Here is a 26,559-nt window from a genome sequence, read left to right as displayed (position 1 = left end):
ACACACACAACACACACACACACACACACACACACACACACTTGCTGTCACTCGCAGTGTCTCATTTCACACGCTGTCAATGTGAAACCAGTGCAGAAAGTGCTCAGTACTCGCTGCCTTTTATTTTTAATTCAAGAAAATAATCACATTTACATTTTGGTCATCAGCACATGCTCTTGGCTCTGCTTGTGTGTGTTTGTGTGAGTGTATTTAAGGCTTTGATGTTGCTCATAAGACAAACATTACAATGTAATGTAGAAAAAAAAAATATGTGGGAAAAGACTTCAGGTTGTGAAATTACATCACCAGATATTAAATCGCTCTCCAAGAAAATTTATAGCCAGTTTTGTGTGTGTGAGGACACATGCAGTATGTGCATGCTTGTATATCTGCATCCATAAATCGAGTCGAAAGGAACAGATGATATGTTGATCAATCTATCATGTATTTGGCTTCCTGCCATCCCTACAAAAATCCTCAGGTGCCTTCACACTTAGACACACACTCCTCCTTGGGTGTGTGCGTGTGTGCTGCTGGAGCGAGTGAATACACATGTTAAGACATGTAAGAATATTTTCAGATCCCTAATGTCAGGGAATATGTGCTATACTCTCTTGATCTCTTTTACTTTTATTCCCTTTCTCTCCTCCAGACAAATCACACCCTTTTAACCCAAGCCGTCCTTTTCATTTCCTGCTCTCATTATCCTGTCACTTTCCCTCTCTTCAATCGCTCTCTTTTTCTGTTCATCTCTGGCTTTTCTCTGTCCCCTCGCTCCCTTTTTTCTCTCTCTCTTCTTACTCATTCTGCTTCTCTTCTTCTATTTCTGTCATCACATGGTGAGTCAGCTCTCACTTTCTCTCTCCTCCCTACCTCCTACCTTCCCTCCTCTCTCTGTATCTTTGCCATCGTCCTCGTCTTAGAAATTGAATTAAGTTAACTCCCAGTAATTTTGGAATATACACACACACACACACACACACACACACACACACACGTGCTTGGTCACGCCCCTGCTGAGGAATGCACATCTCATCTCCACCCTCTGCCCTTCCTCCTCCCTCCTTCTTTCCTCCATGCTTCCTCACTTATTCACCTCTTCCTTCATGCATGGCCCGCTATCTTCACCTCTCTTCCGCCCGCCTCTGTTTTTATCTCTTCCTCTCCTTCTGTTTGCACTCTCTGTGCGTGACTCCCTTCCTCTCATATCATTACAATGTGTCATTATAAATTCAAAACCAGAATAACAGTCATTCCCAGTCTCATGTTTGCACTTGTTAGACTCTTTAAAAACGTCTTTGTAAACAAGATCCAATAAATCATGGTATAATTATCTACAACATTTTCAGACCTGCCACTTTTGTTGTTGTCTGTTGTATATGTTGATAACAATATGTAGATTTTATCTAGTGTTATTATTCAGTAGAATGAAAATTAATGATTACAACAACTAATCGATTATCAATTTAAGTCATTTATTAAACAAAAAAAACACTTCCTGGTTCCAGCGTTAAAATGTGAAGATCTGCTTTTCTTTGTAGTTGTCGGAAAAAAAACAACTTTTGTTCTTTTGTTTTAACTCATCGTTGGATAAATCAGACAATTTGAAGATGTCATCCTGAGCTCAGGGAAGTTGATGGGCATTTTTTGCTTTGTCTTGCATTTAATAGACCAAACAATTAATAGATTAATTATAACAAACAAACTAGACATTAGTCGATAATGAAAGTAATCATTACATCCACCCCTGATTCTCTTATAAGCTATAGCCATGAATGTGATTTTTTTACTTACTTAATTGTTAAAGTTCCAAACACAACACTCAGGTATTATCGAATTGTGATGGCAAACAGTCTAGTTACACATTCAGCCAACACTGAGCAACATTAGCATTAATTACTAGTTGTGTTTCAGGGCACCTCACAAATTTTATCCAATACTTACTTTTCATTTTTTCTTTGTTTTCTTTGCTTTGTTTTCATCTCCACCTGCTCCTGAGGGAAATATCTGCTCTTTAGCTGCTAAATGCTGCTGTATGTTAAGCAGTTAGTTGCTAACTTTATGTTTCTGCTGTTTAGTGCTGGGCAGGTAATGTAGAGTTAGTTTGTCAGAGCTTTGTCACTGAAAACTGCTGCCTGCTGCAGGAAATTTAGTGAATCAAAACCGTAAACCTTTGAGCTGTTCAACCAAAACCATGAGCTGAAATCCACCATCCACCATAGAGCTGAAGGTTAATGTACAAAGGTTCAACTGAGCAATTTTACATATTGGCTGCCTGTATAAGCAATGTGAGGACTGAAAACAAAATCTTGTCATGTGACATCAGTAAAGCTTATTCATTCTGTTCATGCTTGTGTTCCTGACAGGTGTGTGATGCTACTTAGCTAAAGATACTAAAGAGGAAAAAATAAACTGTCAGTGAGAGAAGAGTGAAAAAAAGTTTTCATTTGGCAAATGTAGCAAATCTGCAGGTTTTCAGTCAGATTAGATCGCAGACATCCCCACTGAGCTTTAAATTATTATTGTCTCCCTCTGCCAGTTGCTTTCTCTTGTTTCACCTCCCACATCCAGTCATTTTGTCTTACCTCGCTCTCCACTCATTGTCATCACACTCTCCATCTCCCTCTCGCTCCCACTAACGAACTTCCTCTCTTTCACGGCGGCACCTCTCCTTCTCTTCCCTCTCTCATTTTCCATCTGGGCCTGTGGAGCAGCTTTGCCACAGAACACAATTCAGTAGACAGGACACACCCTGGTCTAACAAATCTATTGATCTGAATACACATCCCCAATCTATTCAGCCTAATACTGTAGTCACTGTTGTCTGCCTCCTTTGTCACTTTTAGTGTCCCGCCTTGCTTTGGTTTTTCGCTGTGTGTGAGTGAGTTTGTGAGTGTGTTCACCCAATTTGTTCCACCTCTTTGATCACAGCAGGTAACTACAACGTTTCACGCAGAAAGAAAGCGAAGCATGGAAAAAAGGGAAAGATGAAGGAATGTTTGGAATGCTGAAGGAAAGCTTCACTTTCTATCTTTTTTTTCCCTGTCTTTCCCTCACAAAGTTAGTTTCTTTCTTACACAAAAGATACACAACTTTTGTCTCTTTCCATCTCTTTTTTTAAATTTTTCTTTGTTGCTATCTGCACTCCAAACAGTGCGCACTTTCCGTTCAATAGATAAACAAGCTCAAGCAGAAGATAAGCAACAGTTAGCATTCATGATTGTAACCTTGTCATCTGGGGTTCAGCATCATTGTTTCCATTCAATCCCATACTTGCCTGCCGTGCAACTAACAAGAGTTTAATGCACAAATGACACCTTGCTAATGCTGTTTTCTCTCTGAAAGCTGAACAAAATTATGCAACATTAAATGCATATTGAGCTAAATACCAAAATTAAGTTTTCCTAAATGGATTTGGGGATAATACAATACATTTCTGAACAGAGTGCATGTTCTGTTCCAAGTGGTTTGTCCCAGAAATGAATCATACCAATGAACAATAACCGCTGTGTCTGTCTGTTTCTGGGGCTGCTAGATGCAATCTATTGTCTACTGTACTCCAGGCGAGCCCCGTGACATCAGAGCTGGCATGTGTGTGAATGTGTGTGTGTCTGTTTCTTCATTTATGTAGGGTGTTTGTATATGGTGATTTGCATGTATGCATTTTTAAGGAGAAGTAGTTGCCAGACGGGTTTGTTTGTTTGCTTGATGAGAAAGAAAGACAGAGAGAGAGAGAGAGAGAGAGAGAGAGACAGAGAGAGAGAGTAGCAGGAGGGAATCTTTGTCCTTGTGTTGGCAGGCTTACGTGTGTGTCAGGACAATTGGGCTTTTTGTACACACAAGTGTGTGTGTCTGTGGAGGCGCAGATTGCACGGTTGCCTGCATGTTTATAACTGCCCATTTGCATGTGTGTGTTACTGTATATACAGTATGTGCACATGGGGATGCATGTTCTTGTGCATGTGTTGTGCAGGACTGCTCTTTTTCTACCATTTCTATTTTTATCAAGTGTATATGTTTTTGTTTGCATGCAACAATTTGTGTGTGTTTTATGGAAATGGAAAGTACTTGGCAGTGGTATGATGTCGGAAGTCGTGTGTGTCTGTGTGTCTGTGTGTCTGTGTGTGTGTGTCTGTGTGTCTGTGTGTGTGTGTGTGTGTGTGTGTGTGTGTGTGTGTGTGTGTGTGATGGAGAAAGTACAGCAGCCCAGTGGCTGTTGTTCTTTTACTGCTGCACTGTTTTTCGTTCTCCTCAATTATTTAACCTAATACTCGAGGTGCTGGTTTGGAATAGTGTTTGTGTGTGTGTGTGTGTGTGTGTGTGTGTGTGTGTGTGTGTGTGTGTGTGTGTGTGTGTGTGTGTGTGTGTGTGTGTGTGTGTGTGTGTGTGTTTTAAAGAGGGAGAAAAAAATGTTCTTCTGTGATAATACATTAATCTCAGTGAGACTGTTCTAGTTTCCTAGCAGATAAGACTGAAGATCATATCATCCTGTTGACGGATTTTATTAAAATGCACATATTGTCACAACAACATATGTATACTGGTTTAACATCAGCCCAGAGGTTCCATTTTGTTTTTGGTAGGATTAAAATGATAAACCTACTACCTGTTGAACCCAGTGGGCGAAAGGTCTAGTGATTTGTCAGCTCTTTCTCTCAGTGTGTGTGTGTATGTGTGTGTGTGTGCACGTGCGCGTGAGTGAGTGAGGAAGTTAATCCAAAAAGGCAGGTGAACACAGTGCCCCTTACACCTGGGTGGCACTTTGCCTTCAGGTCGTGGGTAGGAGGAGAGAGATAGAGAGAGGGAGATACTCCCTTCTTCTTCTGTCTTTTTCCTGCTTTCGCTCACAGCGACAAACTTAGAGAGAGAGAGCGGGATAGTCACAGACTGGCACTTGAGTGAGATTTTTTTCAGTCTTTAAACATGGCAGTAAATCAGGCCTTCAGGTTAATGTATAAATGGATGGTGCTACCAAAACGCTGATCTGTTCCCCCTCTGCAGTTGAAATGCTGAAACCATCTGAAACAAGCTGAAGACATTTATTGTGCAATAAAATAAAGAATTGACCACAATTCTTAATCAAAGATAAAAGATGGGACTAAAGCACATGAGACATATTTTACTGTAAATATACTGTAAAAGCATTTTGGACCAGCTTCTGTGTTGACTGAGTAAAGACTTATAATCACTGCTCAGCACTTAACGTTATTACACCTGGATTTAAGTTGAGCATCTTGCATTTCTAATTTAATTACTCCAAGCTGGCGTTGAGCTTGTCCTCAAGGACTCAGATTAGTTCAAATTCAATAGAAACGGACGGGGCCAATTGTTTCCTGTGTGAGATTTCCATTTACTGTATATAAAAAAAAAAATGTTGCCAGCAAGAGTTTTTGTGCCAGCTGGCTGAAAAAAATGCTTTGCCTGGCAATCCATAAACCGGCAAAGAACCTCAGAGAAAGGGGGGGGGGGGGGGGGGGGGTTGGATGGATGGAGAAGATGGATTGAGATGTAAAGATGTGTAAAATGTAGAGAGAAAGAAGGAAGGAGGAAATCAGCAGAGGATAGATCAAACTGGAAAGCCGGGGTGTGTGCCAGGAGAAAGGAGGAAAGGAGGAGAGATGAATGGATGGCGCAGACGAATTGAGCTGAAAAAAATTGATGAAATGTAGAGAAATGGAAAGACTGATTGATGCTGATGTGACAGGAGAGAAATGGGCAAAGAGGAGGAAGGTGGATGGAAAGATGGAATTAATAGATTGACTTAAAGAGAGGGACGAAGAAGGGAGAGGGGGAAAGAGGAAAAATGTAGGAGATTAAAGATGAATGAAAGACAGAATAAGATGAGCTGAAAATAGCAGCATTGTTGTGCTGATTACACACTGTCTTGTTATTAGTTGCCATTTGATAATAATGCTTATTTCCCATTCTATAATCCATTTACCTGAATCTTAACGGGAACAAGTTGCACAGAATGTGAAACAGGATTTGATAGATTTCAGACATGTTTAACATTTAATCTGAATTGTGCAGAATTGAATTTTAGATGTGGAGATTTTTCTTGTCTAAAAAAGTGAAGCTTGGATGTAAATCGCTTGGAACGCAGTTACAGATGAGGCCGAGGAAGGGGAGGGGACGGATTCATGGAGAAAAAATGCTGAACGTGCATACACACACACACACACACACACACACACACACACACACACACACACACACACACACACACACACACTCGAGGATTCTGCAAACACTTTGTGCATTCCTCAAGAGTCACGCTCCTCAGCTGCAGATCTACCACTGTTCGATCTGTAGTCTCTTCCTCTGTTCTTTGATTAAATCAGTCAGCTGACCTGCTCATTAGACAAACGAGTTTGTGAACCTCAGTCAGCCGGTCATCTTACTCAACATCTGATGAGTGGATGGGGGATTTCTTACTAAAATTGTTTCCGTGTTTCTGTCTGGATGCTCGCTCCTCTGCAGCCAGACTGAGAGGATCCGAGCATGACTGTGTTTGACTGTATGAATGTGATGCAGAGCGGTTTCAGGAGAAGTCGGCCTGCAGGCTCAGCAAAGTTTTTAAAAGTATTTGTTTATTTATTTATTCTTTCTTTGATACACAAGACAGCGGGCTTTAAAATGCAATGACAATCATCTCACTGTCTGGCTCTGCCTACTTTGTCTCCATCCTTCTGTTGCCTGCAGTCTGCTCCTCTCTCCATCCACAGCTCATCGACCTATGACTTGTTATTTTGCCGTGTGTGTGTGTGTGTGTGTGTGTGTGTGTGTGTGTGTGTGTGTGTGTGTGTGTGTGTGTGTGTGTGTGTGTGTGTGTGTGTGTGTGTGTATGTTTCTGCTCATGTTTGCATACTGTATGTGTGTGCGTCCAAGTTCATGTGCATGAGTGAGACAGTCATCATTCTTCCTACCCTTTTGAGTTCCAACTAAAAGATAAAAAACTCCAAAAATAAGTTATTTTTATTATTATCTCTGCATTGGTGTGTGTGTGTGTGTGTGTGTGTTTGTGTGTGCATTTCACACATGAATGCTCATCGGTAACAGATGGTACTCAGACCTGTGTGTTTATTTAGTCAGGATGGAGAGATAGGTGAGAAGGAGGAAGAGAGAAGGATGGAGAGAAAGAGGGAATAAGGTAAATACAGGGAATGATAGTGGGGGAGAAAAAGGCAGATGGACAGAGGAGGAGGAGGAGGAGGAAGGGGAACAACGAGGAAAGAGCAAGAGGGAGATTCATGGAGAGAATTTAACAGAGAAAGAGCAGACTCCCACGCTCAGGAGTCTTATAAAACTTTAACTCCATGGCATAGAGAGAAATAAATAGTCCCTCTTTCCCTCCGTTTCTCTTTCACAGAGGCACAGTGTCAGTTTTACTGTGGAAAGAAATATAGAGAGAAAAGAGAGATTTGAAAGTGAAAGGAAAGAGAGAGTCAGCTTTCCCTCTTTGCCTATGAGGCTGTGATTTTGCTCTCCCTGTCTCACTTTCTCCACTTTCTCTCCCTCTCTCTCTCTACACGTGTGTGTGTTTGTGTGTGTGTGTGTGTGTGTGTGTGTGTGTGTGTGTGTGTGTGAGGGCCTGTGGTACTGTGGTAGCCATGTCTTTCCTTATAAGGAGTGGGTTTGGGACGAGCTGGTGAGGAATGAAGAGAATTACAGTATAGTCACTCCCCTTCTCTTCTGCAGCTTTTCTTTTTCTCTCGTTCACTCTGCCTCTCTGAAATCTGTCAGTATGTGTATCTGTCTGTCAGTCAAAATAAATGTGACAGCTACAATGGGCTGTTTTTTATGATTTAATTTCTCCTCTCCTCTCCTGTCCTCTACTTTTGCTCTTTAAACCCACCACTGGCCCTGATGTTGCATCTCAAAGTGACTGATTAGGGTCAACACTTCTCTCTTGCCTTTTCTCCTCCTCTCTCAGCCCTCTTGGCTATTTTATTTGTTCTTTCCCAAGTTTAATCTCTTTCCTCTTTCTCCCTTTCATCCATTTTTATTCTCGACTTCCTCTTTTGTTTTAATCGAATCTGATTCTATTTTCTTCCACGAGCTTGCTTCCCTTCTTTTGGGAAATGATGTGTTTCTCTCAGTCATTCGTCTTTTTCAAATGTTATTTCCTCCTCTTCATTATGTTCTTCATCCTCCACCTTTATCCTCAGAGAATACAGAGAGTGTGTTTTAATCTGCATGTTGTCTGATGCCTGAGTGGGCGATGCTTTCAAACTGCTCACGGTCATTACACACACACATACACACACACAAACAGCACGGCCACTGCCTCTAACATTATGTTGTCTGCTGCATATGTGTGTGTAACTCTGTGTGTGGGCATTATCGTGCACTCATCGTGTGTGTGTGTTTGTCCATCCAAGTGTGTGTATATGTGTTTCTGTCACAGTGTGTGTCCGTTTGCGACGGGGGAAGCGTGACTCACCCGGCGAGCACAGAATAAGCGAGGGATGAGAAGGAGGAGTAATAACAGAGAGATGGTTAATATTGAACGACAGATGAGCAGTGGCCTCGGGAGAGGGGGGGTGGGGGGGTGACGATGAGCGGATGGAAAAATTGTCACCATATTCACAAACGGATTTTCTCTTCTCTTCTCTTCTCTTCTGTTTTTTTCTCTCATTGCAACATGAATTTTGGCTTGGATTCATGTTTTTAGGCAGCAGTTACGTTGGTGAAGCCATTACATTTGTCAGAAGCCCATTTTAATCCCTCTAGTGTTGTCAATTTGAGTCCCATCCTGGTTTCATGCTGAGACCTTGATTTTCAGCTCCGTGAAATACACGAAAAATCAATCTCATCTCAGTCGAGAAACTTTGCTTAAAGCAGTGCTGTGATGCTGTGGTTTCCAATCACAGTGTTGCAAGATCAGATGTCCTGGATGGAAATTTTAAAAATAGCTAAATCCTGATGTGCAAAATTTATTTTTCAGTCTTTGCCTTTTTCTTGTGCAATCCTCATTTATTCCATCAGGCCTCAAAAAAACTATTCAAATGAAACATTCAGATGGGTGGAACATCATTTTTTGATTAAACTGCTCACAACCTGCAGCCTGAGATAAAGAGATATTACTTCATATTAAGGGGTCACAAGCAAAAATAATTAGGGAACACTGCTGTAATGGACTGAGTACAAGCCAATGTGGTTGTGGCTTAATAGTGAGACATTTTGAGATTTTTTTGGTCTGAATATTTTTCCACCCATTTCAGGTTCTTCCACCAATTTTGTGGTTATGAAACAACCCAGAAGTGTGCTGCTTAGAAGTTCAAGAGTGGAAAAACAGAGTACAGCGCTCATTGTGATCGTACATATATGGATCATTCGACCAGACAAGATTCCAACAAACAATTCAAATTGAGTTTCTTATTAGTTGCTTTTTGGCTGGACCTGTTATCCTATTTGCATTCATTTATTTCTATGACAGATAATGTTGTTACTTGGAGGTGAAACATAGTTCATCTTTTGTTAATGAGTGAGCAGAGGCTTAAAAGTATGAGTGTGCTCAAGCAACATCCTGGTTTTTTAAGTGCATGTAAATGCAGTCATGATGGTTTCTACAGATAGTATTTACAGTCATGAAACTGGAAGAGTTGACTGACTGTTTCCTGTTCACACCTCATTTTGGTCTACAGTGCTACAGTATGTATTTTTGTAAATGAGTTCTGTCTTATTTATCAATTTGCTTGTCACAAGCAGCTTGCTCCTACTAAGAGAGTATGAGGGCTATTCAATCAAATTCACAAGTTTTGCAAAAACTCAATGAATTTATCTGTCCTTCCCTTGGACATCTGAGGCAAAGATCTGTCGCCTTGATTTGTCTTCTTGTTTGTGTGTTTGTCACATTGATATACAGTTTAGATTTGTTTCTCTGTCTTGCTATTTTATCAGTTGTACATGCAAATAAACTAAAGACAGAAGTAAAGATGCAGCGAGCAGAAATCAGACTGGAAATAATAATTTTCTTATTTTTGATATGGATAACATTTGAATTTCTTTAAATGTTCCTGTGCTGTTACATGAATGGTTTGTGTTTGTAACTCACAGTGTAATATGAACATGTAGATGTGTCGAGAGTGTGTGAGCATGTTTCTGGATGCGTGTGTGTGTTTGCATTTCTGTCTTGAGTGTTGAGCGACCCCCTCGGTCCCCTGTGGAATCAGGAAGCACTTGACAGGATCAAAGGTGAAGGAGCCAAAGACGACTCAGCACAAACTCAGACGAAAAACACAACTTGTATTCTGGCCCTTATTGTGTTTCTCTCTCCTCCTCTTCTAACCCCCTCTTCTGTTTCTGCCGGACACAGTTCCCACTGTTTTCTCTCTTTGTCTCAGTCCGTCCTCCTTATCTCCCCCCTCTGTTTTCCTTTCCTTCTGCTTGCTTCCTTTTATATTTCATTCCTTCTTTTTCATCTCTCTCTTGTGGTCTGGCATTTCTCAGCTCGACATTCCAGCTGTGTGTGTGTGTTGGGGGGAACTGGCACAAGCCCTGGTGTGTGTGTGTGTGTGTCTGTGTCTATGTCTGTGTGTGTGTGTGTGTGTGCGCGCACATTAATTTCTGCAACTCTGACATAGTTTCGGATGCTTGATGGGAGTATGTGATTGTGTGTGTTTGCCTGACAGATAACAGCATATGAGGATGTGTGTACTCATGCATGTACATTTCTTTAATGTCTAAATAGCACATGAAATATACTATATTCTACGCATATTACTGTAATGAGTATGGATGTGTGTGTTTTTCTGTGTTTCTCGCTCTGACTACACACCACACAGCTGCGTCTTTCTCTGTGCATTCTCTCTATATTCATATCTATGGCTGTAACTAGTGATTCATTTCAGTATCAATAAATGTACTGATTATTTTTATTATGAATTCATTAATCTCTGGCAAAAAGCATAGGCAAATTTATTCATATCATACCGTACATACATGAGCCAGTTTTCAAAGAGCTTTACAGATTTAATCATCAGAAGAAATTGTAAACAAACTTTAAAAGAATGAACAAAACAGTGTGAATACAAATTTTTAAAAAAATGAAAAATGAGATGATAAACAGTATTAGAAGGAAGCAGAAAGGGCACACCTTAGATACACACTTTGGTAATTTGTGCGTGACATTTCCATTACAAGTTTCCAGAGACCAAGTGCGACTCTTTCAAGTGTCTAATTTTGTCTGAACAGTCTAAAAACAAAACAAAAAGGAAAGGAAAAAAAGGATTAAGTTTATAATGACAAACTCATAAATGTTTGTATTTTCATTTTGATAAATTACTTAGGATTGGAGCCCCATTCAAAACATTTGAGATTGTTGGCAAATGCTTGCATATTGTCATCATAAGGGAGGGTCAGTGCTGGCGCGTCTGAGGGAGGAGTCGTCGTTGGCACACACTTCTCTGACTGTCGCACAAAATGAAGCAGAGCTATTGAGAAAGATCGTTGCTACAATTTTATCTAATTACCTTTCATCCATTTTCTTTTTGTGCATCTGTTTGTACTAGTATATACTTTATTTGTGATCACCATCTGCTGCTTTTGCTTTTTCTCTTCTCCTTTCTCTTCCTTAATATCTAAGAATTGTTTTTCTTTGCCTCCAAGCTCATTCGTCTCTTTCCTTTCTCCTTTAATCTTGTTCTTTCTCTTGTCAATGTTGATTAACGACAGCTGCAAGGGAGCACTAGCATCTCTGTCTTTTCTAACCTCTTAACTTCCTTTTTTTCCAAATCTTGTGTTTACTTACTGTTTACTCGCAGTACCTCTCTCTACCCATATTATTTTAGTCTCTGGAAATATGCTATGGGTGGTGTGGCGATGACCTGGCTGCTGTTCAGGTTGTGCGTGATGCATTTAAAAAAGAAAAAGCTTTGGGCCATCATTGTGACATCACACACACACACACACACATGCACACATATTAAATTCTTTTTTCATCTAACTCAGGGCTAGTCATGTCATGTTGTCCTCAGCCATGATGATGACGGTTGTGATACTAACCTGCCAACTCACTTTTATAGCACACTCACTCACTCAAGATGACATAAACATACTGTATGCTGCTGTCTCAGTCAGCCGGTCACTTACTCACACTTTGCATTTAGATCAGTCTTGACATATTCTGTGTCTTGATCCAAATACAAATCAGTAAAACTCTGTCTGTGATTTTAAACACACTCTTTTAGCTATGGTGCAATATAGTCGAGTTTGAGTTTATGCATATGGAACAATATCAAAATCATCCATCCATCCATCCATCCGTTATCAGCGTTGCTGTAACAGCGGGATGAGCACAGTAGCCAAAGATACTTTTTCCCTGCAACTCACCTCAGCTGCTCCACGTGATCCCTAAGTGCTCCCAGGTTTTCTAGGATTTATAATCCCTCCCAGCATACCCTGGGTCCACCCTGTCGGACATGACTTCAAAATGCAGGTGGAAAAATTGCGTCCTTGCTGTTGATACAAAGCCAGGATTACTGCAGCATATGCCCACAAGTTACATTCAATTTCACAGTAGCTTTTAACTCTCAAATTACCACAAACCAGCTTACACACAGAGAACTGCAGGTGTTTAGGTAAACTACCCTTCATATGGGCTGCAATTTTGGAAAGGCCAAAATCTCAGCTCCTGGTGCAATAAAGGTTAACTCAGTAGAGAATGTTTTAAAGTCCTGTTGTGCAATAATCTTATTTCGCACTCATTAATCTCTTCAACAGCATCACCTCAACATCCACACACTGTGTTACATCTTGTAGGTTTGAATTTAACTTCTTTCTTTCAGCATCTTCAGTGCACCATCCAGGCTTTACAAGATGAGCTCCGAATCCAACGAGATCTCAACCAGCTCTTCCAGTCCGATTACTCGGAGTCCGGTCACCTCGGAAACCACCCCATCTCCCCTCAGGAAATGACAGAGGAGAACTTCCTGCGTCTCCACGGCGAGTACGAGCGGCAGATCAAAGAGCTCTTCCTCCTGAGGAAGACTGTGGAAGAAATGGAGCTGAGGATAGATACACAAAAACACACACTAACTGCCAGGTAAAGATAGAGGCCAGAGACTTGGGAGGTTTCTAGTGTGAAATGTAGTAGTTATCTGATTTAAGCTGCCATTATGTTAGCTTTAAATCTATACTATTCTTTTCTAACAGGGACGAGTCAATAAAGAAGTTACTGGAAATGTTGCAGAGTAAAGGTCTGTCGTCACGGGCAACAGAAGAGGACCATGAACGTACAAGGCGACTGGCTGATGCTGAGATGACCATCCATCAGCTGGAGGGCCTACTGGAGCGAAAAGACAAGGAGATGCTCCAACTCAGAGAGGTGTGTGTGTGTGTGTGTCTGTGTCTGTGTCTGACTGGTGAAGAAGAAACATGGTGTATTCAAGAATTCCCATGTGTAAGGGTGTGTGCATGTCTTTGTGTACAGCCAGATGTGAGTGTGTACAAACCAGGCAAGGCCTCTGGCTGCTCCCACTCTTGGCTTATGATTTAGTTTTAATAGAACACAGAAACATCAATACACACACACACACACACACACACACACACACACACACACACAGGAATGTACTCTTTACCCTATTTTCTACTCTCCCCTGCTCACTTTGTCTCTTTTCTAACAACTCTCAGTTCTGTGTTTTAACGCTCAGTTCATGATGTTGTTGTTTATACAACAGTTCCCTCTAGTGGTGAGATGTGGTAAATGATCACAGATGGACATTCAACTTTTCAATATATAAAATTTTTATTTCAGCATACAAAATGTTTTATGGAGTTTGACACGTCTTCTCTGGACCCATAACTTTTGATGACTGACTTAATATGAAGCTCATTTTTTCAAAGAATCTTAAATATATTGAAAATGTATTTAAATAACAAGTAAAAGGAAGAGGTGAATAAAAGAAACACTGTATTGAATTTCATGAACAATCCAACATACAAAGAAAACATGCACAAAGAAGTATTTTAATACTAATACACTACTGCATTCCTCAGTATGCAGACTCACAGAATGCTCTTTTACTTTTTGATTTTAATGGACAAAATACAGTATAACATTGTATGTGTGTATGTGTGTGATTTTTGTCTTTAAATATTTTCCATTCAGCCTAAATGATTTAGTTTAGAGCGACCAGGTGGACAACTGTTTCACTTGCACTGAAAATACACAAACCAGCTCTGACACCATCCTTTTATGACCAGCTCCAAATGCATCACTGGCCACAGCTGTGAGGGAGAAATATGCATAAACACACAGACACACACACAAACAAGCAAGTGATGCATCATAATTGTATCATAGGCAGCAATGCTTTAAAATATAATTAGGAGATCCCTCCAGACTATTACTACGCTCTAACTTATTTTCTGGTCCTTGTTGCTTCATATTGCATCAGTCTGCTGGACAGAGTTTCTGTTTTTGACAGCATTTCACAATGCTAATTTCAAAGCAGAAAAATACCTCAGGAAAACAAAATTAAGATTATGCAATATCTGGATAGTTTCAGTATTAAAAGTTAAAGTGAAAATTATTATAGTAAATAATGTAGAAGTTTCTACTGAGCATTTGTCTTGAAGACTTCCTGCTGCAATGTTTGTTGACACTTGTTTTTTGAACATTGTTCGTTTCACTAATTAACAGAACAGTCCCTGCAACTTACTATAGGAAGAGGAGATCATGTTTTTCAATTCTACCAAAATGTCTCTAATGGTGATGGAGCTGCATCAGTAAAAAGGGAGATTTCTGTATGGAAGCACCTTGTGAAATGTAATCACTTGACTTAAATCATTGAAAATAGAATCAGTGAAATTGAAATACCACAAAATGTAAAGCACTGAAATCATTTAATTTATGATTATGAAAATTAGTTAATACAGTAACAAGAAAACTGGATTCACAAAAACATAGATTAACATTAGCTGTCGAAGTTACTTATGGTACATTGTGCTTTATATCAGAGTAGAAAAACACACAACACCATCAGTGAACGACCATGATGATACAGTGCTCAATATGGCCGCAGACCTGACAATATAATGGATGTGAGAAGTTTAGATGTGCAACTGTAAACCCTGGATGCCTAAATTTTACATTTCAAGCGTGAACCCAACAAAACAAAGCAAAAAAAGTCTTTGCTGATTTTGCAATTTTTTAAATGACTAAATCTGAAAGGACCTGCTGCAATTCTGAAAAAGTTTAAGTGTTATCCTTTCAGTGTTTTCTAAATTATAGATATTCAGAAGTGGTTATACTTCACAATTAGCTAATCTGTTTCGTATGAGCTTCTGTTTATGATGGCCTCTCTTAGCTTCCATACTTTTGCAATGGCTGCATCTGATTTTACCTGTGACTCTTTCTAGGAAGTGATTACCAAACAAGGCAACCTTTTGTGTGTGTGTGTGTGTATGTGTGTGCGCCCATGAGCATTCAAGGCATTCATACCAGCGCCTTAAGCCATGGCACCCTACTATCCCTTTCACATATGTGTGTTTTTATGCATCCTGGCTCATGCATTAGCCTCCTTTGTTGGCCTCAAAATGTGTTTCCTCCAAAGAAAAGCAGTGAAGCATACACTGCTACGTCCTCCCCTCTGCTTTCATTCCCTCCCTCTCCCGCACTCTCTCTCCCTGTCCTTTTTTCTTTTTGTGCCTTTACATCTACCACCACACTACCCCCTCCTTTGCTCTCACTTCATTTGACTAGTGAGTTGTGATGTGGTAACAACAGCCAGACAGATAGAATTTCGTTACACGTAGCTCAGTAAATTATCCTGGGGTAGTGAAGAATTTAATTTTGGAGAATGTTTTGAGAATTTGGGGACTTTTATGTAAAGAAATATAGTGTAAATCTACCAAATTCTTGCAGGGTTTTTAGTAGTGATGTAAGTTAGACATTATTTTCTTAAAGGTTACTGTGTGATGCTGTAGGAAATTGAAACTGGTTTAGATTTCCCCTGCAGCTAAACGCTACGAAGCTTGGAGCTTATTCAGTGAATGAGTATCATCTCAGGCTGTCAGATTTGATCATTCATTCACATTTGAGCCTGAAACGGTGTCAGCTTCTTTGGTGCCGTTCCTCACAGCTTGAAGGATGTGGGATGGACGGATCGACCCGAGGAGGCTCAAAGCCTGCGCCACTGCGCGAGGGAAACATTTCATTCCTGCCTCCCCCTCCATCCCCATCTCTCCCTCTTTTCCTGTTTCTCCCTCCATTCTTATTCCACCTCCTTTCCATGTGTCTCCCCCTTTCCAGCCGTCTCCTCCCTTCTCCCCCTCGCGCCACCCCTCACTCCGTTCCTCTCCGTCCTTCCCCATACCTTCCCCTCCTTCCCATCGGCACTCAATCCATCCTGTCGTCCTCCCCCCCACCTGTTCTCCCCACTATCCGGCTTTTGTCGCCACCCCCTCTGACCATCCTTCGCTTCAGCACTCCTTCCCTGCTCCTGCTCCTCGGCCTACACCCACCATCCAGCCCTCTGTTCATGCCTTCCCATCAGTCGCTGTTGCCTCCTCTCCTGGTACAAGACCTTCTCCTCCCTCATTCCATCCCCAGCTTCATCCCTCTCTCCATTCCTCTGTGTCTCTCTCTCTGTCGTCTGCTAACCATCGTGGTGTGTGTGTCTCTCAGGAGCTGCACAGGAGATATGAAGCAGCTCCAGAGTCAACAAAGACCAAGGCCCTGCAGACAGTCATCGAAATGAAGGTAAATATGTGTTGTTCATTACTTCATTTGAATGTGTGTCTGTGCTTTATATCGAAATCAGCATTTCATTTCAATATGATAAACAGATATAGAAGCTTGTCATATATACACAGCCCTAAATTCAAGTAGTGCAATTAACATCTTGTTGCATCGGACTATGTAGGTTTGATTACTAACTCTGTACTGTATTTACAGTGACTATGTAGTGGATGTTTGCAACATTTATTAATCATACTGTTGGGTTTTCAAAATTGTAAATAATGATACACAATTTGGATGATATCCAAAATAGAACAAACAACAAATTACAAATAAACATCATCTTAAATGTCATGATACATATCATATGAGAGGGAATGTAATATTAGTTTTCGCCCATATTTGCCAACCATAAGTGACAGTACAAGTTAGCTTTGCAAAGTCAGTGTCAAATTCTCCTTGGCGCAGTTAATGCTAGTCTGCCTGTTGAGAGTTGCATTACTTTGTTATTTCAATGTGTATTCTAGTTTTTCCTTTCCAAAAAGTACATTTCACCCCAAACAAATATGGTCGTATCATGCATTCATTTGTCCTCTGTGCACATGAATTGCCTTTGATTTCCAGATATAGATTTTGTAAATTGAAAAACAAACACACAACTATGTTGAGAAAAAAAGTTTTAACTCTACCAAAACAATTTTCAAACTTCCCAATATGACTCAAATTGCTCCCTCTGGTGGAGGGTACTGCAGTTTGTCACAGATTTTGAAACCTTCAGCATTAACAGGAAATGGGTAGATGTTTCCAGCAGCCTCCTAAATGCAATCAGTATAAGAAGTCGGATCAAATCTGGATAATTACAGGCTGCAGCAGCAGGATTTAAAGGAGAAAAAATTTCACATCAGTAAAGTTGTTGTTCATTGTCACCTACTTCCAGTTGTTCATGCATCTCCAAGCCAGTTAGCATATTGCTAATACTAAAGATTCAGGCTGTAAATTCTGCTAGTTAAACAATATTAGCTTTGCCTATATTCAGTATAATTTATCTTTCAGTTACTTTGCAGTCTGGTTGAATTTAACTGAATTTCCAGCACATCATCATTCAGAAATACTAAAGAAATGTATACATTTTTCCATTACATATATGGCCCAGGTAGAGTCAGTCACACCTTGTCTCTTAACTTGAGCATGTTGTCATGATGTTGCCAGGATGCAAAGATCAGCTCACTGGAGCGCGGCATGAGAGAGCTGGAGGAGGAGGTGAACATGCTCAAGTCCAACGGAGCTCTGAGCAGTGAGGAGAGAGAGGAGGAGATCAAACAGATGGAAGTCTACAGATCCCACTCCAAGTTCATGAAGAACAAGGTGACGGATACACACACTAACATGCACACATATCTACTTGTCACATCATTTTTTCTCTCCGGAATTTCTAGCTCGCTGGAAAAATAACTCGACTTCTTTCCCCCGCCATTGACGGATACAGCTTTAGTGTCAAGACCATGAAGTGTTACTATGGGAGCCACACTCATTATAACAAACCAGCACTTCTGTCATGGGGAGACGAGCATGTTTGGAAATTCAGTCGTTTTTTTTTCTCTGTTAGCATCTTTTGCTTGTTAGAGTTGAAATGCATTTGTTTTTGTTTCTGCTAGTTTTCATATCTCACATGTCGGAAAGGAGTAATTTACACCTCTTCCTCACCTTTTCTTTCTTTGATTTCATCGTTGTTAGTTGCATTCTTAGATGTTTATAGTGGTACACTGAATGCCTGACATCCTTCATACATACACTGTACATCAGCATGTGTGCAGTCTTAAAATGCACTGAGGACGAGGGGCAGCTCTGTTTTAGTCCTGAATGAACAGTTTTAACAACCACAGATCTCCATCTGATTCGTTTGTCAAGAGAAACTAATGAACCAAAATGACTACGACTAAGACTACACTGTGAAACAATATTGTTAAGAGTATATTCTCATTACTAAAGTATCAGTATCTGAGATTTTGAGTTTGGGTTCATTATTTTTGGTCAATGTCAATAAACTGTTTGTATTGTATCTTCATTTCCTGTTGCATGACCCAAGAATATCAAGGAATTCAGGACACTATGTGAGAAGCATTATCTTTACAGACTGCATTATTTATTCCTAACAACCTTTTTAACAGGCACATATCAGTGAATAACTACTTCTATGACGTATGACTCATTGTCCTGGACATTAAACCTATAGGTGTAATGCAGGGTAGGATATACAGTAGGTGGTTTTCCTGTATTATTTCCGCATGTGAGGTGCTTGGATATGCCGTGCGTGGTCAGTGACTGTGGCAGCTGATATGTTGTGGTCACGGTGACGCCTTCCTCTCCTGCCAGGTTGAGCAGCTGAAGGAAGAGCTAACTCACAGCCAATCAGAGAAGGAGGAGCTAAGGCAACGAGCCAATGAGCTTCAGCGGGAGGTGTCAGCAGTAAGAGACACACCTCTGTGTCTATTTGCTTTTCCTTCTGTCTTTCTTTATCTCTTTCTTGCTCTCTCTGTGTCCCAGGTTGACTGGCTAATGGCTGCTGCTGCTTGAGTAGATTCCCAGTAGTCACCCCCAGTAGTGTGACTGTGCTGTTCAGACAGCAGCAACTATAACTCTCAAATGTCACTCATACGAAGCAGCTAAAAAATAAGATCTGTTAATTCAACAACGGGCAACTTTGCATTTTGAGATTTAGAGAGCAACATGGGAAATGTATTCATATCATTACTTTGCCACAAGATATGATCACTTCATTTTTCTACTCTTGTTTTGGGTGTCATTGGAAGCACTACTTTCAATCAGATATTCCACACTTAACAACACCCAGTAAAGACAATGGTCCAACCATTAACTGCACTACCTTTAACTGGACAACTGAGAGAAATGTTCTTCCTAATATCACAGTTAACCTTTGTGTTTCGATTCAGGTTTTTTTTAATGTTAAAGTAGTAGGACATGGAGAAACATGAAGTTTTTATTTCCCAGTCTGTTGGTGATCAGTGGCTTTTGACAGTCATAGTTGTTTCTAGCAGTCTGAACTGTACAATTATAGAATCCAGCTGTGGCGTGCAATAGTATGCACATCTCTAACCTGCTTGTTTTTCTCCTCGCATGAGGTTTCTCCCAGCACAGTGGCTGGGATCAGTTTGCTGGGGTTTTTTACAGGATTTGAATTCTCTGTGTGGTTTGGGTCCATTCTTTTTTTTATGTCACATTAAATTCACTCACAAAATTCATTCACAATCACCCCATGAAATACCAAAGGAACTTAACTGTGGCAACCCTGGAAATGAAACAGTTGTCATGTTTCTACTTTTTTTATTTTAATAAGCTTGGGCTTATTGAAAGAATTGACCCCGACCCTCTGGTACAGATGCACAGCTGGTGAAGTAGAGAGCAAGAGAGTTCAATACTGGACTGACTTCCACGTGTGCTTAACTGTTGTTTTCTTTTCAGGAGAGAAATTAGAAAACAAGGCAATTTTTTTCTTTTTCTTTTTAAAAGTTGATCAAACTCTCAGCTGTCTGTGTATAAACGGACACAGTGCCCCTTGTAGAAGACCACTCACACACTGTGTTTATGATAAGTAATACTAGTGTAAAATTACCAGCTCTTCTTTCTCATTTTTCAAATTTAAGGTGGACATAGTAGGTCAATGACATTATATTCTCCTCTCTTTGAAGAACTATCAGGCTGTAAATATGTAAAACTATGCAGACATGAATGAGAGAGATCTGCCACACTTAATAAAGGTTATTATCCCTCTGAATAAAGTTAAAACAATTTGCAAAAATAAATAAAGCAATACATTGTGACTCAATTTTTCTCTTTAAAGCATCACTGTACTAGGCAGTTCTGTGCACGGCTTATTATTGCACATCCCTCTTATTTACAGTTGGTCTTCTACAATGGAAATAATAAACCTTAACATGCACCATAGAGTGACTGCTCACTTAGTAAAGCTTGTAGTGAATTTTAATACATTTTAATAGTTGTAAGCAGGTAATCCTCTCTTGTACACACTCTAACTGGTCTCTTGTCTTTCTATCTCCCCCTCTGTCTTCCTGTTGTGTGTGTGTGTTTCTCAGATGGACCAGGCGAAGCAGGATCTGAGTCGTAAGGACAGCGAGCTGTTGGCTCTCAGGACCAAACTGGACACTCTGAACAATCAGTTCTCTGACAGTAAACAACACGTGGATGTTCTCAAAGAGTCGCTCACTGCCAAAGAACAGAGAGCCGCCATACTTCAGACTGAGGTATGCAATCTTGTCCCTAACGCTATATGTGAAGGTACCATCAATATTTGGTTTGTGAATATTTATTTCCGCTGACTTTTACATATTTGTGTGTGCGTGTGTGCGCGTGCAAACAGGTGGATGCCCTGCGTCTGCGACTAGAAGAAAAGGAATCTCTCCTCTCTAAAAAGAGTCAGCAGATATCAGAGCTGACAGAGGAGAAGAGCACTCAGCAAGGAGAGATCACCGACCTCAAAGACATGCTGGACGTCAAAGAACGCAAAGTTAATGTGCTGCAGAAGAAGGTAAGAAAACACTGTGGTGGAACACAGGTGGAAAAAATGACAAAGTGAAATAAAAGTACAATGTTTGGAGGTAAACAGTCATCGCTGTTTCCTGATTGCAGCATTTGAGCTTCTTGTGGTCACACTATGTTTGTTTTCTGGTCCGCTCAAGCTGCCTCCTAGTTCTTTTTATTTTAAACAAACCAGTGTCCCTGCCACTCAGATTGTCAAACTCATCCCTGCATGTCCAGGTGATGTTCCTAACTAGTTTCCCCTCAGGAGTATGTATCTAAACAGATTTTGAATCTCAAGCTATACTATAAATTCAAACTGAATGAATAGAAATATTCACAGCAAGAGTCTTCTATTTAGATACAAATGTGTGAATAATTATTACTGAAAGATATTTTGTAAGAATGACTGGTAAGATACAGAGACACATTTGTTCACTTGACTTAGTGACCCTTCCACTCACATGATGTAATGTTGTCATGTAATGCTACAACCACTAGATGGCGCTGTAAGACTGTGTAGATTAGGGGCTGAAACCGACAGACAGGTGAGCAGGCGGACAGACGGATACATCACAGACAAGTACTGCTGGTACACAGGAAACCAGACGTACAGGGGTTTTCTGCATATTTTGCCCATTTTTCATTATGTAGTTTTGTGTGTGAGTCTCTCTGTGGTGATGCTGTCAGATAGGTGGATGGGTCGGAGTGACCCCCTGTCTTTGCTGTCTTGTATACACACATACACACACACACACACACACACACACACACACACACACACACACACATATCACTGTCGCTGACAAGCATTACACAGGTGAAGAGCTTTCAGAGAAACACACAGAGGGAGGGAAACTATAACATGTACAGTACAGTCCTGTAGTGGTTTTGTATGGATGGATGGATGGATTGAGTGTAAGGAAGAACTATCAATTATTTAGACAGTAACACAACAAATAAAGTGTAAGGATGATAAACAATCCAGTGCAGTCGAATCCTCCCATTTCCATCCTTTTGTGTCTCTCGCCGTAAAACCTCAACCTCTTAATTTGATCTCTCTCCATCCCTCTGTCTCTCCCTGTCCCTCCAGTTGTCCCTGTTAGACAAAAAAAATGTACAAATGGAGAGTGTGTGGAGATAATAGATAGAGACAATCAAGCAGACAGACATAAAGCAAGATAGTGAGGGGGAGGAGAGAGACACAGTGTGTTTGAAATCAGATGCATACTAATGAGTTCCTCTTGTTCAATAAATGATGACCTCTGCCGTCTTCAAATAGAATACAGTCCGGTGTCTGAGAGGGAGACAGAAATGCTGCTGACTCCTCCTTTATCTAATCCGTACTTATGATTGCCTCATTTCTCTTCTTGTACATGGAAAAGCTAAAAATATATTATTTTTTGTTTTGCAGTTTGTCCACCTCTTCCTCCTCTCGTCCTCCCCTCCTGATGGTTTTATCTGTCACTCTTTGTTAGCGGTGAGGGAAATTACCTGAGTGCATAGACAATTAAAGGCCCATCATCCTCCTTCTCTTTGTTGCTGAATATAATTTTCAGTTTCATGTGAGGAACATTATGACATAAATGAAGAGAGGCGTCAGCCAGTTTTTGTTTTGTGAACGTATTCCAGATCAGTATTACAGACGGTGTGTGTGTGTGTGTGTATGTGTGTGTGTGTGTGTGTGTGTGTGTGTGTGTTCATATGTGTGTGCATGCCAGGCATCCAGCAGTTGTCAGTTTCAGGAAGTGCAGACAGGATCAAAGAGTCTCACTGCCTCTCAATGTCAAGTGTGTGTTCGTGTATATGTGTGTGTATGTGAGAGAGAGAGAGAGAGAGGAGAAGGTGTCAGTCAAGCTGTCAGGTCAACAGTTGATTAATGAGGCGCTGGAAATGTTTTACTGTATGAACACACACACTCACAATATCCGTGGTACAGTAAATGTGTGTGTCTCACCTGCAGTGGAGTCAGAGGTTACATACCAATCTGATTTTCTTCATTTTTTTTGTGACAGGTTGTCAATCGCTTGGTTTCCTTTCTCTTTGGCAAAAGAAAGGATAGAGAGACAGAAAGAGAGGGAGACTGAGATTTTTTTTGTTGCAATTTTACCACCCAAGTTCACTCATAATAAGACATTGCATAAGCTCTCCATCTGTCCTTTTTCCTGCATTTGTTATTTCTGTTTCTGTTCGACCTTTTGTTCCATCCATCTTTTAATGAAGACCACAAAGTTGACACAACCATATCTTTGTCTGTGATCTCTCTCTCTCTCTCTCTCTCTCTCTCGCTGTCTCTCTCACATACACACATGCGCACACACACACACACATACACATGTGAGTCCTTCAGTTATTTCTGCTGATTTTGTGTTTTAATTGAAAATTAATCTGCTACCAAATCACTGTGAAAGGAAACAGGAGGACGGATGGAGAACGGGAGAAAGAGGTGGAGGTAGAGAGTGTGTATTTGGAGTAGGGGTTAAAGGTGGCAAAGTATAGGGAGAACATTTATGTTTGACAGCACAGCACCTCTCAGCCTTTTTTCTTGTTGAAAATCTCCAGATAGAATCACATTAGACCCCTTTTACAAGAATTTGTCGTTTGTGTTTGCTTTTGAATCAGTTTGAGAGGAAACAGGAGAGACAGAGAGGAAATGTGGGAAATTTGGACCATAATTTAGTGTTAAAACCTTTCTGTTTTGTTTATCCTCATTAATCTTTTAGTATATGTCTTGCTGTTTGTGTGCACAGCTATCAACTGTCAAATAAACTCTCTTACACTCTGTTAAGTCGTATGTAAAACGAGTACTAAGCAGCAAAGTTGAAGATAAAATAATCAAGAGGGCCTCAAAGATTATTCTTTGTAGACTAACGCTGACAATCATTTGGATAAACATACAGAGGAATTGTATCAGATTATGAGATTTGTTTCAAATATTTGTTCAGTTTTAATTCATTCTGACAGTGTATTTTGATTGATTAACACCAAATAAATCAACTAAATCTTTTTTCTTTTTAACTTTATTTGTTGCTGTTACTGTACCTGGTTAACTTCCTGTTACCAGGGAAGTTGGGTGGACCAAAGGGATTTTAGCCAATCGTAGATATACCTGCATTAGATGATAAGTAACGAGATTGCAGTTGCAAAAAGGAAAAAAAACTGAAAGTAAAAAGGAGAAATATTACATTCATAGTACAGTTGTACCCACATTAACATACTACTTATTTAATGTTCAGTGTAGCCAAATTTAGTTTATTATAATTCATCTTTTTCATGTCTTAGGCTGTGGTTTTATAGCCTTTATTCATGTATATGTTGTTGTATTTGTCATTACCTCACCAATCATTCTGTTGGTTTCTGATCGTGCCATGGAGCCACGTTGTTATGGTAGACCAAGTGCAGTGGGTACAATGGTAAAATGTCACTATCTCTACAATTCACTTGCAAAGTAGATTGTTGATGTCTTCAAGCTCTAGTCACAAGCAGTTACCCCAGTGGACTGCTCTCTGCTTTGTTTTGACTGACTTTCAGACTCCATCAACTTGCCAACAGAATATCTTTTTCTTTGGTAAATATGTGAGTAAAGCATCTACACAAACCATTCTGTCGATGAGTATTTCTCCTTCTCTCTCTGCAGATAGAGAACCTCCAGGATCAGCTGAGGGATAAAGAGAAACAGCTTAGCGGTCTGAAAGACAGAGTCAAGTCTTTACAGACAGACACTTCCAACACCGACACAGCACTGGGAACACTGGAGGAGGCTCTGGCTGAGAAGGTACACACACACACACACACACACACACACACACACACACACACACACGTTGCTGGTCAACCTCAGGTCAACTCCCGAGCAAGGTTACATTAATAAAACCACTATGAGCAAAACCGCCGACCACCCACACAATGATCAAATGACTCTGGATGAATGGAAATGAACCAATAATCACATTGGCTGTTTCATTATTAAACCATTCACAGCCTGTGTTCATAAAAGATCATAATCCTTCCAACACGCAGCCACATGGTGCAAACAGATTGGAACAGAACAAACAACCGTGCCATCTATCATTGTTTGGGTCTAAACATTCAGATACCACCGTCATGAAACAGTCCTCAACCCCCTGAACCAGCAACAGTCTGTTTCATGATTCTTCAAGCTGCTTTAAGTGAGGACTTGACCCTGATTCTGGGAAACCAACCGATGAGACCGGCACACCACTTTCAAGTGTTTGATGAGAATATATTTTTGTGCTGTTATGCACGATTATGTTACCGACTTGATCTCCTTCACACTTGCACACACACACAGGAAACAGGGCTATTAACTGTCCGGTGACTAATATTCAGGGTGTTGGCTGGATGTGTGAGTGTTGGCAGGACGATGAAGCCGATGACTCCTGCTTCACTCAAATGACTTTCATGAGCTTTTTTTCCCTTCATTTTCATTGTTTTGGTGCTTTTGGATATCTTTCTTGGTTTCTTCCTTTCTTCTTTTTCATCTCTCCATCTCTTCTTCCCTCTCTTTTTTTCTTTATTTTTGTTACTGTCTCACACACATTGTTTTCTATTGTGAGTGTTATGTTTCATAGCAGAGTAGAAATATTATATTAACTTTTACTGTTTTTCTCTTGTGTCACACTTAAATTTTATGCAGAACACCCTGTCTGTTTCAGGCATCTTAAAGTTTATTGTTTTGTTTTATATTTTGTCAGTGCATATAGTATTAATAACCCATACTCCATTGAATATTTGTGTTCTTTAAAATATTAATGTTATGATTTTGCAAGTATGTCTTTATATTGTTTTATGATATAAAAAAATAAAACCAAATCAGAATTTTTTTAATTATTATTATTATTCAAGTAGATGCTCTACTGTAGGTCTCCACACTAATTCACATACAAACAAGCTTTTGTATGTCCATACTTGTGAGGACTGTCATTGACGTAATGTTCTCCCTAGCCACCAACACTAACCTTAACATCATGTCTGTATGTCTTAAACCTCAAAGCCTAATTAAATGTCCTCACTTCCCAAAAATGTCCACAAAACTGAAATCCCTCCTCACAAAGACAGAAGTGCAAGAACTCACACAGAACAGCCAGGACACACTCTCTGGGCTCTCTGTGCTGCTTTTGTGTGTGTGAACTTTTGTACTTTTTCTTGAACTGGCCGCTGTGTTGTTCTATAGCTGGAGAGCGTCTATAGTGTTTTAGTGGTTGTGAATTTTACATCTTGTGCCAGAACGTATTACGTGTCTAAAATCACTGTTGGCCGTTAGATCCTGTCAAAGCTGCCATGTACATAAAGTTTAA

The 26,559-nt window shown here is 40.2% G+C and overlaps 1 protein-coding gene across 10 annotated transcripts in view; it reads left to right on the top strand.

The window, feature by feature from the left end:
* LOC130163202 (ELKS/Rab6-interacting/CAST family member 1-like) overlaps positions 1-26,559 on the top strand; it is a 118,904-nt gene that overhangs the window by 14,328 nt on the left and 78,017 nt on the right. For 5 of the 10 annotated variants that reach the window (XR_008826411.1, XM_056367142.1, XM_056367146.1 and 2 more), the window contains exons 5-12: positions 12,789-13,045; positions 13,156-13,327; positions 16,634-16,708; positions 17,897-18,052; positions 19,061-19,153; positions 20,800-20,967; positions 21,084-21,251; positions 24,879-25,016. Coding sequence is in view for 7 of the 10 variants with exons in the window: in XM_056367142.1 (XP_056223117.1) it covers positions 12,789-13,045; positions 13,156-13,327; positions 16,634-16,708; positions 17,897-18,052; positions 19,061-19,153; positions 20,800-20,967; positions 21,084-21,251; positions 24,879-25,016 (1,227 nt within the window). In the remaining 3 variants the exon portion in view is untranslated. The remainder of the gene's footprint in view (positions 1-12,788; positions 13,046-13,155; positions 13,328-16,633; positions 16,709-17,896; positions 18,053-19,060; positions 19,154-20,799; positions 20,968-21,083; positions 21,252-24,878; positions 25,017-26,559) is intronic. The other 5 variants (XR_008826412.1, XR_008826413.1, XM_056367147.1 and 2 more) reach the window with 1 other exon arrangement.

Source organism: Seriola aureovittata, chromosome 22, assembly GCF_021018895.1.
Source record: "Seriola aureovittata isolate HTS-2021-v1 ecotype China chromosome 22, ASM2101889v1, whole genome shotgun sequence".
Lineage (NCBI taxonomy): Eukaryota > Metazoa > Chordata > Actinopteri > Carangiformes > Carangidae > Seriola > Seriola aureovittata.
Note: the sequence above shows the minus strand (reverse complement) of the source record. Positions and strands in the feature narration are given on the sequence as shown.